Source organism: Lissotriton vulgaris, chromosome 1_1 (genome assembly GCF_964263255.1).
Source record: "Lissotriton vulgaris chromosome 1_1, aLisVul1.2, whole genome shotgun sequence".
Classification (NCBI taxonomy): Eukaryota; Metazoa; Chordata; class Amphibia; order Caudata; family Salamandridae; genus Lissotriton; species Lissotriton vulgaris.
In genome coordinates, this window is record NC_141685.1 from 1,939,640,386 (window position 1) to 1,939,654,763 (window position 14,378).

General features: G+C 46.2%; 1 protein-coding gene across 1 annotated transcript in view; it reads right to left on the minus strand.

Moving 5' to 3' along the window:
- PPFIA2 (PPFI scaffold protein A2) overlaps positions 1 to 14,378 on the minus strand; it is a 1,928,138-nt gene that overhangs the window by 353,719 nt on the left and 1,560,041 nt on the right. Inside the window, exon 18 of the mRNA XM_086919614.1 lies at positions 5,218 to 5,247. Coding sequence (XP_086775740.1) covers positions 5,218 to 5,247 — 30 coding nt within the window. The remainder of the gene's footprint in view (positions 1 to 5,217; positions 5,248 to 14,378) is intronic.

The following is a 14,378-nucleotide window of genomic DNA, read 5'->3' on the forward strand; positions in this document are numbered from 1 at the left end:
CAAAGCCCCCACTCCGGTGCCTGCTCCACGATCCACCAGAGGGGCTAAAAAGCCACAGCCACAGCCGAAACGATTTGGGCTCAGATCAAGCCGCAAAAAGATTGCATCGCCCCCTAGCAAATCCGCAAGGGAAAAAGAAGTCACTCTGGATGACGTTTCTATGTCTCTTACTAGTGGTCAATTTAAGAACTTACTGAGTATGATAGACACTAAGATAGAGGACATTGTTAATCCGCTGTTAGGCAGAATTGATAAACTCACTAAGGAAGTGAATCGCCTTGGGGGTTTACTGAATCAAACCTTATCTGAAGTAGGCAAACTACCAGAAGCTGTTTCTAGCAGGGTGGAGTCCAGTAAGGCCTCTTCTTCTTTGGTGGGTGGTGGGGCTTCCTCACTACCAGTTCCTTCGGTGGCTCCCTTGATATCCATTATAGATAGTGCAGAGAACAAAAACGTTCCTTCAGATACATCCTCCGCCCCAGAATCTGTAAATGGCTCGGTAGAGTTGATAGTTGAGGCCTCTCCATTGGTCTTGGTTTTAGCCAATGTTCCTCTTTTGCAGCCTGGTCAGGAAGAATCTACCTCATCCCTATTGTCTAAAGCACTTTATTGGCTAACAAATAACATGGTAATAACTCCTAGGGGTAGGCACCAATTGGCTGACGAAATAGTAAAGGCTAGAAGGGTGAAATGGATAGGTAATAGTACAAAGAAATTTCTGGGTGACTGCGTCATCCTACATTTTTCTGACCCAGAGGTTTTGGCCAATATTCTACCCAACCTTCTACCTCCGCAGCGGAGATCGACTGAAATCATTCCACTCACTTTAGACTTTTTCTATCAGTGTAGTGGGAGGGTCTCTAATAAAACAATGTTAAAAACTAAGTGGAACGTTGTCCCAACAAAAGGGCGGAGGGAAGTGAAGCAACCAGAGAGGGGTTTAAATCTAGAGAATAGATTTTCAGCCCTTTCCAATCTTGATGACTGTGATTGACTCTCTATAAATCTAAGTCAAGTACCACTAGCTAATGGGGATCAAAATTCGGATAGCTTATCTACCCAGAATGTTAATTGCCTTACTAATGATTTGTTGAATAACTTGGTTGTCCAACCAGAGGGTGAGGCTTGTGTACTAAACTCTTTTCCTGGATTACGCCAGGGTCGCTTGTCTGGAGTTGCTAACCTACTCTGCTGGAATATAGCTGGTCTGACATCCAAGCTCGATTGTGGGGACTGGCTTGGCTTTGTTACCCAATTTGATATTTGTATATTCCAGGAGACTTGGGCTTGCGATCCTGTCTTTGTATTAAGCTATTTGAATTTTTATGTGGCAGCTGTCAAGGGTCCGAAAGGTAGACCTGTGGGGGGGCTTACTATCTGGATTCGACAAGCACTAAATTTCTCAGTTAAAAATATAGCTACTGGACACAATGATATCCAGCTTATTAGGATTTCTAATGACAGAACAGGGTCACTTGATATTTACAATATTTATATTAGGAGTTCCAAAGGTCGATCTGAAACATTATTAACCTTGGCCGACCTCATCGAGGAGCACTCCATTAAAAATAACATCGTTATAGCAGGAGACCTTAATAGGACGTTTGAGCCATTGGTTGTGGGAGATGCTTTCACTGGTGCTGATGAGGATTCCTTCTGGGGCATCCCTGAACTACAACTGAAACCAGTCTCCCGTTGGACAGAGGACATTATAGCTATTAATGCACTGTGTCTTGAAAAAGGTTTGAGAGCTATGAACGGGAGAACAGCTGGGGACAGAATTGGTTCACCAACTTTCGACAATGGGAGGCACAAAAGTCGAATTGACTATGTGATCTGCAGTTTGCATCTGTGGCCTGCCCTTTGTGATATGGAAGTCATCATAAGATCTGAGAGTGACCATAACCCCCTAAGTGTGACTCACAAATGGTGGCCTGCTGAATCAAACTTTAGCTGCATGAATGAATTCTTCCCTCCGCCCATTATCCCCGAGAACAATACGCGTAGGCTACGTTGGGACACTGTAGCGAGAAATCAGCAGGCTATTGATATTATTAACAGTGAAACTGATCAAGCCATTCTAGCTATGGAACTGGCTAATGCCTCTCCTAAGGATCTGGGTGAAGTGGTCAAAATACATGATACCCTCTTTGGTAAGATCAAGGCGCACTTTCTAAGACCTGATAAACATAAGGGGGCTATTACCAGAAAAGATGCTAGATGGTATAACTCTGATTGTAGGAAGGCAAGACTCGACCTTGGCCGGGCAATCAAGAAGCGAGACAGTGTGTCTGTTTCTCTAGCCAGGAAAGAATATAAAATATGCATTGGTAAAGCTAAGAAGGATTGGGACGAGCAACACTGGTGCAAACTGAAAATGGCCAGTGACAGGAAGGATTCCAGAGTATTCTGGAATATTGTAAAATGGGGTTCTGAGAGAGCTGAAGAGTCACCAAGTAATAACGTCTCACAGGAGGCATGGGTTAAATTCTTTAGTTTGCAATACACTCTTAATACCCGGGTCTCAGTTGACGTCAGTACGGCTATGAAGTTTTTTGAAGATGACAATTTTAACTACAAAGAGATTATGTCTGCTATCTGTGCAGTAAAACGCGGGCGAGCTCCAGGACAAGATGGAGTACCCGCTGATATATTCCTAAATGATAGTGAACGCTGGTGCAAATATATACATTTGCTTATAAACTCAATTGCTCAAGGAGCAGATGTCCCTGATTCATGGAGGGGTGCAGTTATTATCCCCGTGTATAAGAAGGGGGACCGAGCTCAGCCCTGTAACTATAGGCCTATTAGCCTTATTGACACTGTGCAAAAAATCGTGGGTCGCGTGGTGGTCAATAGGCTTCTCGACTGGGCTGAGGATTTTAATATTCTATCTCCATTCCAAGCAGGTTTTAGAAGGGCAACAAGCACGATCGATCAAGTGTTCCGCTTCCAATTATTACAGTGGAAAACCGTGGTTCTGGGGGGGTGTAGCCTGTACGCGGCATTTGTCGACTTGCGGGCTGCATTCGACCTGGTCCCACGTGCAAAACTGTGGCAGGTCTTGCATAGCTTGGGGGTTTCCGATGAGTTACTAACCCTGATATTGCGCCTCCACGAGTCTAACTATGCAAAAATTCAGTGGGGCGGTCACGGGATGGTCACTCCTGATTTCCGGTTTGAAAAAGGGGTCAGACAAGGGTGCTCAATGGCTCCTACACTATTTACATTGTTCATAAACGGGGTAGTTTCTCGATTGGTAACTGCGAATGTTGATGCTCCTTCTCTTGCAGGACTAAAAATCCCCATATTAATGTTTGCGGAGGACACGCTAATTTTATCTAAAACCCCTAGTGGACTACAGCGTGCTCTGACAATTTTTTAGAACTTTTGTGGGGAACATGGACTGGAGGTGAATACTACGAAAACTAAACTAATGAGCTTCAAGCCGCAGCGTAGCTTTAAGTCCAAAATTATGATGAGTGGTGGGCCTTTAGAGTTAGTTAAATCATTCACATACCTAGGTATCCAAATAACTGATGACCACAGGTGGAGCCAGCATATAAATATTGCTATTTTGCGACACAAACAAATAGCTGGCACAATTAATTCTGAACACAGGAAATCGCTAACCAAACCTGTTAAACCAGCCCTATTGGTATATGAAGCAAAGGCTATTGGGTCTGCACTTTACGGCGCTGAAATGTGGGGCTTTGAAAATCTTACATCTCTACAAGCCTCTGAAAATAAATTTTTAAGAACTCTTACGGTACACCTAAAAGTACTCAGTTGTTGCCTCTCCGATACGATCTAGGAAGGAAACAAATTAAGGACTTGGCCAGATTACGCCCGATCTTGTATTGGCGCAGACTCTGGACCACTCCTGAGCTCTCACATTATGCCGCGGGTTTTGTGGATGTGATCAAGGCTGATGGCTTTCACAAGATAAGCTGGCTTAAATCATTGAAATCTATATTGTTTGAGCTAGGGCTGAGTTCTTTATGGCAGGACCCTGCTGGGACATCTTTCCCTTCTAAGCGTGTCTTAAAAGATATTTTTTGGGAATGGATTGCTACTAAAACTTTAAATGTTGCAAGCTCTGGGTCCATGTCTTCGCATTTTCTTGAGGCCAAAATGTATCCAGTCTTGGAACCATATTGGGATATCATCTCCAAACCAGGTGATAGGAAGCTCTTATTCCAACTGAGAGCTGGTGCACTTCCTATAAAAATATTGACAGCTAAATGGGGTTCAGGTGGAAATAGCACCTGCCCAGCTTGTGGGTTGGGGGATGAGTCTCTGGGTCACTTTCTGTTTTCATGCGGATCATATGCTATTCCAAGACGAGTATGGTTAGCTCCAATGTGCAGGAACCTTGGGACATCAAGTAGTTCTGTAGCTATGCGAATTATTTGTACGACTCAAGTTTCTTGGATCCTGATAGCTACAGCAAAATATCTGGGTTGGGCATGGATGCTCAGGCAGAGACTGCTAGTTAAATAACTATTCTCTGCCCGACAATTTAGACAGAGACTGCTAGTTAAATAACTATTCTCTGTGTGACAAATTGGCCCTCATGAATTTGACATTACTGCTTCTTATTTATCAAGGACTATGTATCAAGATAGAGACTGCTAGTTAACCAACTATTCTCTGTCTTGATAATTGATTTTTTGCATTTGTATAATTGCTTTTAGACTCCAGCGTTTCTCATCTTGAAAAGTATTTTTATCAAATGTTTTAATTCTTCTTTTAACCGAATGATTTTTTTATATGTAACTTATAGTGTTGCGTCAATGTGCTGGATTGTAAATTTAATTTGTTTTTAAAATTCTTGTGTATAATATGCTTTTATGAGTAACAACTCGAATAAAGCACTTTGACTTGACTTGACTTGTCGGGGACGAAAAATGTGAAGGATAAAACAACACATAAAAGAATGAAGAGGGGTGCCTGAAAGCCCTTTTAAGTAGATAAATTATATGTATAATTTTAATTAATTCAAAATTTAAAAAATTAGCTTCAAATACAGGTAAAGTAGAAGGCTGCTGCTTCTCTAATTAGATCACATTCAGTCCGTTGTATGTTATTTGTCTGTGCACAATATTTTAAACATTTTTTCTGGAAACCATTCATTGAGAACACATTTTGCATCAAATGTCACCATATGTGCTATAAAATGTAAAAGTGTGCATATCGAAAGTAAGTAATAAATACCTTTCTCCGATGTTTTCGAAGATCACTTGGCTTCAGAGTGTTAGATTTAGAAAAAGAAAGAAAGAAAAATTGTTATTTATCCTGTAATATAATGATTCATTTAACAGATTGATTCTTTGGAATAGTTTGCAGAATGAGTGGTGTGATATAATAAACTTCTAATTGATAAATGCATGCAATCATAAAAAGCATTGAGTAGGCCGGGCGATGTCTAAATCCCAGGGCGCAATGTTTCCAACCTAGAAGTGTTACGAAGAACTAATTATGAAGTAAAGCAGATAATAAGATATGTAAGTTACCAATCATAGTTTAACTATGGTCCTGCCTTGCACAGCACGGTACAGCCATTTCATAGCTGGGTACAATTAGATAGTGTTTCATACACCAATGGAAGGCGATGAATACTGCAAATAGCAATCAACAGTTTGAATGTTGGAAACTGGCCAGCTAACCAGAATTCCCCCCTTATGGGCTATAGCTACTAACATTGTAAGCCCACCCAACCCAGGGAACATTCTTTGGTTGCCAAATCCCCACGGATATTTTTTGCTAATTTGTAGTTTGATGAAACGATAAACAGCTCCCCTCAAGAGATGCAACCACGTCTTTCTTCTTACACTGGACTCTAGCTCTTGCCAACTCCTACCGGTGGCGGTTTCTGTATTAGGGTGTGAGGGCATTGCCCCCTGTTTGTTTTGTTGCCCCAGATCCCCATATTGAATGTTTTGAAAGAGTGATTCCATTTCCTATAGGCGCAGGGCACTGTGCAATGCTTTTACTTCGGCATTGCTTTTAGCAACAGCATGGGCAGGCGGGTGGGGGTGGAGTTTAATTGAATTATTGATACATCCGGGTTCAGCTTGTCTTGGGGTTAAGTGGGCATTTTCAGGTTAGACTGGTGCCTTAATGTGACTAGGCCGAGATGTGCACTTGCACCCTCCCATAACAGCGCAATATTAGTAGCTCAGGGAATAGCCCCTAAGTCTCCTAAGGAGTTCTGGGTTCTGCCGACCGAGCCAATTCTCATGTTGATCTATACAGTTGACTAATATAAACAGTATGAGAGCAGCCTCTAGATTGGTTCAGAAGACACGTCACATGGGGTGGGTGGGAGTCTTGGAACTAGAAGGCCAACCACGAGCTGGCCACAACTTACTGCTTCTATGCACGCCGGAAGGCAGCTTGCTCAAAGTCACAAATCATAATTTTAAAAGCTTAGCGGTTAGCATTCTGCTGTTGTTGACCTCTCTTTGATAAGTGACCTTGATTTCACCATAAACAAATTTAAATGTGTTTTGGGGATCAGGGCAGGTGGGGCGGGAGTGGTTGGAGAGGGGGCTTGCATGAAACCCATGGCACAGATTAGGGATATCGCAACGCAGCTGTTTCTTCATGCATGGGCTCTGCAGTGCTCGAGGGAAAAGATCTGGAAATAGAATCTTGACTTCCGAGCCTGTTTCCCCACATGACCATACAGTGTGGACCTGTGAAAATCAAGCCACCGTCTCCCTCAGTTCCTTAGCTACCAAATATAAAAGCCACCTAGTTGCAGGCCAAGCATTTGGCGCTATCCTTCAAATGGATAAGGCACGCTCTCATGTTTCCTGTTGCAGGTAAGTCAAGTCAGCTGCAAGTAGCAGGTATTTACAAGCATAAAACTAACAGGCCATAAAGAATAGAGTGTTAACAGGAAGAGGCACCCCAAACAGCGGGGAAATGTAGGGGTGTGTGTGTTCGCACATACGTGTGTGCCGGGTGGTATTGCACTAATGAGCTTGCAGATCAAGTGCCACTACTACAGGATAAATGGCGTAGGCACGTCCATGGCCTCTCCCACAGGCTGCAAAGTTTTAACGTGCTTTGAACACATGAGCCTTAGCTGCAACAAGGTGCTTTTCAATTTATGTTGGAACAGAAGTGTTAATGCTCCGAATAAACTGAGAAGAGAAATATCAAAGCTACGTGTTACACACTGAATTCTACTAATTAATATAATTATATCATCAGAGCACTGTTAATAGCATGTGTTGCTGCTGCATAACTTCATAGCGCTATTATTATACACTATGAAGGCGTGAAAAGGCGAATCTGCCCGAGGTTCACTCTTGTAAGCTGCAGTCTTCACTTGACAACAGTAATACGAACAATAACCGAATGAGTTACTGTAATATTTATAATTTTCAGAAGGGGGGCTTGGGGGAGGGAGCTGACCGAAGGGAGGTTTCCTCCCCCGGGCATTTTGGGAGGGCTGCGAGGGGTCAACCAAAAGGTAAAAGTTTCTGGAATTGGGCTGGCCTAGTAGGTTTTTTGCCAGCCCAATTATAAACCCTGGTGTTCCCGCCTCCTAGCCACCATTTTAGGTTTGGTGACCTGGTGGCTAGGAGGATAGTTAGCGTTTTTTGGTCTGGTGATTATTGGAAGAGTTTTAGGGTAGTTCCTTTAGTGCTTATTGTTGCCACTTTTTCATCGTTTAAATGGAGGACTATCGAGTGCTGGAAGCGATGAGGCTTCTGTCCGAAGCAGGTCGCATGGATCTGTTGATGGGAGGGGGGCCGGCGCGCCCTCAGCGCCAGGCCTCTGCTGGTGTTTCTGCCGCGGTTATGGCGTGCTCCTCCCCGAATAGGAGACGCTCCGGGCAGGTAAGTGAGAGGGGCTGGTCCCGTACGAGGAAGCCGGCCCCTCCTGTGCAAGCGCGAGTGGCGTTTGGGGCGGGGGGAGCTCCGGCGGTGTCTGGCGCTCCTGCAGGGCATGCGAGTGAGGCGGGAGACGCGCTGATTGTCCCTGCGGTGGTGCGGGCGGGCAGTGTGGCTCCCGATGAAGCGTTAGCTTCGGCTTTGTCGTCAACGGGCAGGCGGGGGAGGGGAGGGGCGGAGAGGGAGCAAGAAGGGCTCCGCCGCAGACCCGTTAATTGAGCGTCGGTTGGAGCCGGAGCATGTGGTTGCTGCGCGAGGAGCGTGCAGGGGCTCTGTGCAATTTAGTGATTTACAAGGGGCATGTCAGAAGCAGGTTGAGCCCAGTTTAAATCCTTCGGAGCTGGTTGTTGCGGAGACACAGTTTATATTTGATGCAGGCCCTCAGGTTTTATTAACCCCTTCTAGGCATTTAGTGCCAGGAAAACATGTTGTGGGAAGGATAGTTCCAGGCAGGTTTGTATCAGGTGGGGTGGAGGGCTCTGGGGGTTTGGAGCCTCAAGTTGGTCAGGTATTTTCTTCTCATGATGTTGGTGCTGGTCAGGTGGAGGTGGAGGGTAATGTGGGCAGCCCTTTATTGTTTTCTACTCCTGGTTCTTCTGTGGGTGCTTCATTGTCTGTGGGGGGGTGGGGGGGGTCCAGGGGAGAGGGAGAGTGGGCTCAAATGGGGGAGGGGGGTTCGGTTTCTGGTGTTGCTTTGGGGCTGGAGGCTTCTCGGCCAGTCGGTGCTGGGTCTTTTGGGTTCATGGAGGTGGATGACCGTTTTCAGAGGGAGGGAAGGGGTGTGCCACAGGTGGGCCATGGAGCTTTTTCTTGTGATGTTAATGTTGCAGGTCATGTACCTGGTGCAGGGAGTTTAGGGCTTGGAGGGGCAGTGGTGGGTAATTCTGCAGGGGTTTGGCAACCTGTTGTAAGGAGTGTAGGGGGTGTTGGTTTGCCTGGCACAACGTCACAGCATGACAGGGGTTTCAGGCAAGTATGTGGTGGGCCTGTACAGGGGCCTATGGATGCTGTTCCATATTGTTCAGGGGGTGCAGGAGGCCCCTCTTTGATGTTTGATTCTCCTGGGTGGGAGCATTTTGGTGCTGCAGGTTTGGCGCAGCGTGGATTACAGAAGGATGGTGAAGGTCAAGATTGGCTGCAGGGGCTCCTCTTCGGGCTTCTTCTACAGCGGTGGCGGTTGATAATTTGGATTGGAGTGAGGATGAAGAGGTGATAGGCGACTCTCCGGTCAGGGAGGTGCCTTTGAGGGGTAGTCTTAGAGGGCGTTCTTTGGATAGGTTTCAAGGGATGGTTGTTGGTTCTAATTTGCAGGGGACAAGGTTTGCGTCAGGTGTTGTATTTAGGGATCCTAGCACACCAGTCCAAACTTTTTCTTTTCAGGACAGGGATAGGTGCGGCGGTCCAGGCTTGGCAGGGCGAGGTCCAGTCCAATTTCGCCGAGGTGAAGTGAGGAGAATGCCTAGCGCGGCCCTCTCTGTTCCACCGAGGGAACCCGCCGCGGCCAGCACACGAGGGTCCGGCGTGACCCCGCTGGCCCCAACGAATAGCAGGTCTAGGTGGTCCACCTTACCGTTGGCTATGGAGCCACAGAGTCAGTGCAAGGGGAGTTACAGGCGTGTACAGTCTGCTCCCCCTCCTGGAGGTTCTTCACAACAATTAAAATGTAATATTGCTGATGCCGGGTTAGGTAAGACCCGTAGTGTGGTGTTTCCTGCTGAACTCGATTCAGTGGTCCTGGATTATGATGAAGATAGTCCCGAGGAAGGAGAGTTACGGGAAGTAGAGGGGGGGGGAGCCCTCTCATGTGTCTAGTAGTGTTTTTCAGGCTAAGGCGGTGCAAAGACAAGTAAAGGAGAGAAGAGAACACAGCCCGTCAGTCAGGGCGCCTCGAAGACAGGATACATTGGTATCGGCACCACTGGCAGAGCCTGCGAGAGTGGTCTCTTTGTTACCAGTTGAGCAGTTAGCTGCACAGGCCAAACCTACTATGGTGTCTGTGGGCACAGGAGGGGAAGGGGCTGTTGGGGTTGGTGAAGGGCGATTGCTGAAGTGACGTTACTTTAAAGACACTGCTGTGGGCACTGACGATGTTTTAGAGATAACAGGTAAAGTGGAGAGTAGTACTAGCACGGAAGCTCCAAGTGGGGCAAAAGAGCCATTGGCTAGCAAGGAATTGAAAATTAAAAAATTGCCTTATATGGGGGTCACAAAGCCTTTGGGTGCCCATTTAATGTTGACTACAAAAGAGCGAATTTGGAAGGGAGAATATGTTGAACTTCTTAAGCTGCTACACCGGGAAGTCCGGTCCAAAGAAGGGTCGAAAGAAGAAGAGTTTGAGCTTGCAAAACGACCTAGAGTTCCGTTAACCATTGAGAACTGGACGGCTGCATTCCTTATTTATGCAAGTGTTTATTGTGAAAAATTTCCAGAGCGCAGCGTGTCTCTTTTTAAATACATGGATGTTATACGTAAGGCGCAGATTACTGGGGGGGGGGGGGTTGCTTGGTCCCAATATGATGAGGAGTTCAGGGCCAGGATGGCTTGGGATCCGGTGGCCAAGTGGGGGGAGCTGGACACCGATTTATGGCAGCATACTATGGGATCTGCATCGGGGGGTAAGACGATTTTTACAGCCAGTGGTCTCCCCTTAATTTACAGGCCCTTTCAGGGCAAACCCATCCGGGGAGGGGTGGGGAGTAGCTCAAACACGCAGTCTGGAATGGGCACATGTTGGGAATTTAACAAAGGGTCCTGTAGTAGAGAGTATTGTAAGTTCATACATGAATGCTCCGGTAGTGGTAGGCGACACCCATTGGCTAGATGCTGTGATAACAAGCCAGCAGGAGGTCAACAGGGGAAACAGTCAGGTGCAGGTGGTTCGGGGACGTCCCAGCAGTTTTCAGGGGGTAGGGGATCTAGAGGTACTCAGGGTATTGGGCCCAAGTGCTCATACGCCGGTTAAGTTGGAAAAGTTGAGCCTCGCACTTCAGGATTATGATGATGGAGCGTTGAAACAGAAATTGTTGGAAGGTTTTGAATTTGGATTTCATTTGGGTTACATGGGTTCCAGACAAAGGAGATGGTCTGCTAATTTGAAATCAGCGTCTGAGTATGGCGCAGTGGTGCAAGAAAAATTTAATAAAGAAGTGCATGAAGGAAGGATGGCTGGCCCTTTTCATGATTGGCCGATCCATAATTTGATAATATCACCTATTGGAGTGGTCCCTAAAAAAGATCTGTGACAATTCAGGCTTTTTCAGCACTTGTCATGGCCGGAAGGGTCGTCTGTAAACGATTTTATTGATCCAGATTCTACTTCGGTCTCTTATTCCTCAGTTGACGTGGCCATGTCACTTGTTGTGACCGCGGGCGCAGCTGCTGAGATGGCTAAGTGTGATATAAAGTCTGCTTTCCGGCTGCTGCCTGTCCATCCAGATGACTGGAGTCTACTGGGCAAACAATTTTCAGGAAAATGGTATGTGGACAAAGCATTGCGATGGGTTGCTCCATTTCATATGCTCTTTTTGAGTGTTTCAGTACTTTTTTATAATGGTACTTTACTCATCAGTCTGGTCACTCACTGGTAACGCACTACCTAGATGACTTTTTCTTTGTCGGGTCCCCGGGCTCCACGGAGTGCCAGTCTGCTCTGGACACTTTCCAAGGGCTTATGGAGGATCTGGGAGTTCCTTTAGCTCCCGAGAAAACTATGGGTCCTGCCACTGTTTTGTCCTTTTTGGGAATTGAAATTGATTCTGTGGCAATGCGGGCTCGCTTGCCAGAGGATAAAAAAAGTGAAGATGCTGGAGTTGATGGAAACCATGTTGTCAAAACAAAAAGTGATGGCGAGAGATATTCAGGTGTTGCTAGGTCACCTCAATTTTGCGTGTAGGGTGGTGAGAGCAGGGAGGACTTTTTGTCGCAGATTGGGCAGGGCCCTTGCAGGTCAGCATTTGCCTCACCATCGTGTTCGCTTGTCTGCTGGTGTCAAGGAAGATTTGAGAATGTGGAAATTTTTTCTCTCTTCTTTTAATGGTGTACCGTTGGTTCGGGATGTTGACTTCCAGTGGGATGTGCAAATGTATTCTGATGCAGTAGGCAGTGAAGGATTTGGTTTGTATTGGAATGGGAGATGGTGTGCAGAACGATGGCCGGATGAGTGGTTGAATGGTGGTCGCAGCATAACCTTTTTGGAGCTTTTCCCTTTACTGGTGGCTTTGACTCAGTGGGGGGAGGTCTTGGCACACAAGAAGGTGCTTTTTCGTGTGGACAATTTGGCTGTGGTGGAGATTGTTAATCGACAGTCCGCCAGGGATGAACAGGTCTTGAAGCTCATGAGAGTCTTCGTGCTGGGCTGTTTGAAACACGACATTCACTTTCGTGCTTTGCACATTCCTGGTGTGGACAATGACATTGCGGATGCTTTGTCTCGTTCACAGTGGGGGAGATTCCGTGGACTGGCGAGGGAGGCAGACAGATCACCAACCACGATGCCGATTCATCTGTGGCAAGTAGGCAACGTCGGGTCTTACAACTGGTGGTAGGTTCTTTATCTGTGTCTACGTGTTCTGCTTATTCTCTGGCTTGGAGAGAGTTTCTGGAGTCAGGCGCTTGCAGGCGTGAGGAGGTTTGGCATCGTTCTGAGGATGTGGTGAAATTAATTTTAGATCTCATGGACAAAGGTTTGACCAGAGTAACTATTGCAGGAAACTTGGCAAAGTTGGTTTGGGGTTATTCCCCTTCGGCGGGTGAGATTGGCAGGAGAATGCTTGAGGGCTGGGCTAGAGAACAAAGTCATTCTAGTAGATTAAGGGCCCCTTTATCTTGGCAGATGCTGGCTCGGTTGATAACTATTTTGCCTTCGGTTTGTACAGATGACTTTGAGTCTTGCTTATTCTCCATGTTAATGGCATTTATGTTTTTTGGAGCTTTTAGGGTTTCGAAGTTGTTGGGCTCAAAATGTAAGTGTGGAATTTTTGGGCGGGATGTGTTTTGTTCTGATGAGGGGGTGCATGTTTGGTTAGCTAGTTCCAAAACTGATCAGAAGAGGTTGGGGAAAGGAGTGTGGTTGGAAGCGCACTCTCCTATGATCACTTGCCCTTTGCTGTTGGCCCGGCGCTGGCGTTCTTTATCAGGGGGTGGTGATGATGCTCTTGTTTTCCAACATATTAATAACACTCCTGTTACAGCATACCAATTTCGCATGGTTTTGCGAAAGGCGTTACACCACTTGGGTCTGGATGGGAATTTATATGGTACACATTCTTTCCGGATTGGTGCTGCAACTGAAGCTTTTAATGGAGGATGGACGCAAAGGGATATCATGAGGTTGGGGCGTTGGTCTTCGAACTGCTTTCAGCGTTACGTGAGAGGTCAGGCGGAGGAGGCGCATGCGTCATCTTCCTTTCCATAAGCTTTAACTATGTTTTCTTTTATAGGATCTGTAGCTGGGCCCCGTTCTCCAGTGGTGACAGTCTGGATAGTTGGGCATTCCTTCGTGAAATGGGCCCGAGTCCAGGCGGCGCAGAGTTACTTCGGAGAACTTCTGGGTTTTAATGCTCGCATGTTCAACATGGTTTGGAAGGGGAAAGGTGGTATGCTCTGGAGAGAGTTAATTCCATGTCTCAACAACAGTATGGTGGGCGGGCTATGTCCTGACATTCTGGTGATTCATTTGGGGGAGAATGATCGCTGTACCACTAAGGGTGTTGTATTGTTGCGAGCTATCAAGAAAGATTTGAGTCTTATTAAAGAGTTTTGGGCTGGTTGCCATGTCTTCTGGACTGAACTAGTTCCGCGTAGGATTTGGAGAGGAGCGGTAAATCCCAGAGCTGTAGACAGAGCCAGGAAAAAGGTAAATTCTGAGGTTTCTAGATGTTGCTGTTTGATTGGTTTCAGCAGGATTTCTCATAGAGAGATACGCTTTGAGACAGTGGAATTTTTCAGGGACGATGGTGTTCACCTTTCCAGAGTAGGGATGGACCTGTATTTGCTGGAGTTGCGTGAAGTTTTGGCACGATCACTGACGATGCAACGTTGAATTTTGTTAGTATTTGCTTCTATTTTCCTAGTTGGGGGGCAGAAAGGGGGGTGGTGTAGTTTCCTCCCCCCCCCTTACCTTTCTGGGTGGCGGGGTTTTGTTGTTTTGGTGCTGTTGATTGTAAAGTTTTTGGTGAGTATTGGTCTGATTCATTGATTGACAGGTAAAGGGGAAGTTGGTCATTGCTTGACCGTTCAGGTTTTGGGGGGTCTTGACAGGGGTGAAGGGTCAGGCAGGGTTTTGGTTATCGAGGGCCTGGCTTTCATTATGTGATTGGGGTTGTTGATGATGTAATGTGTTAAGTGATGACGTAATGATTTAATTGATGATGTAATGTTTATTGATGATGTTATGTTTATAATGTCATTGTAATGTTTTAATGCAGTATTGTTGGGTGGGGAGGGTCCAAAGAATTTTAGGGGAGGGGG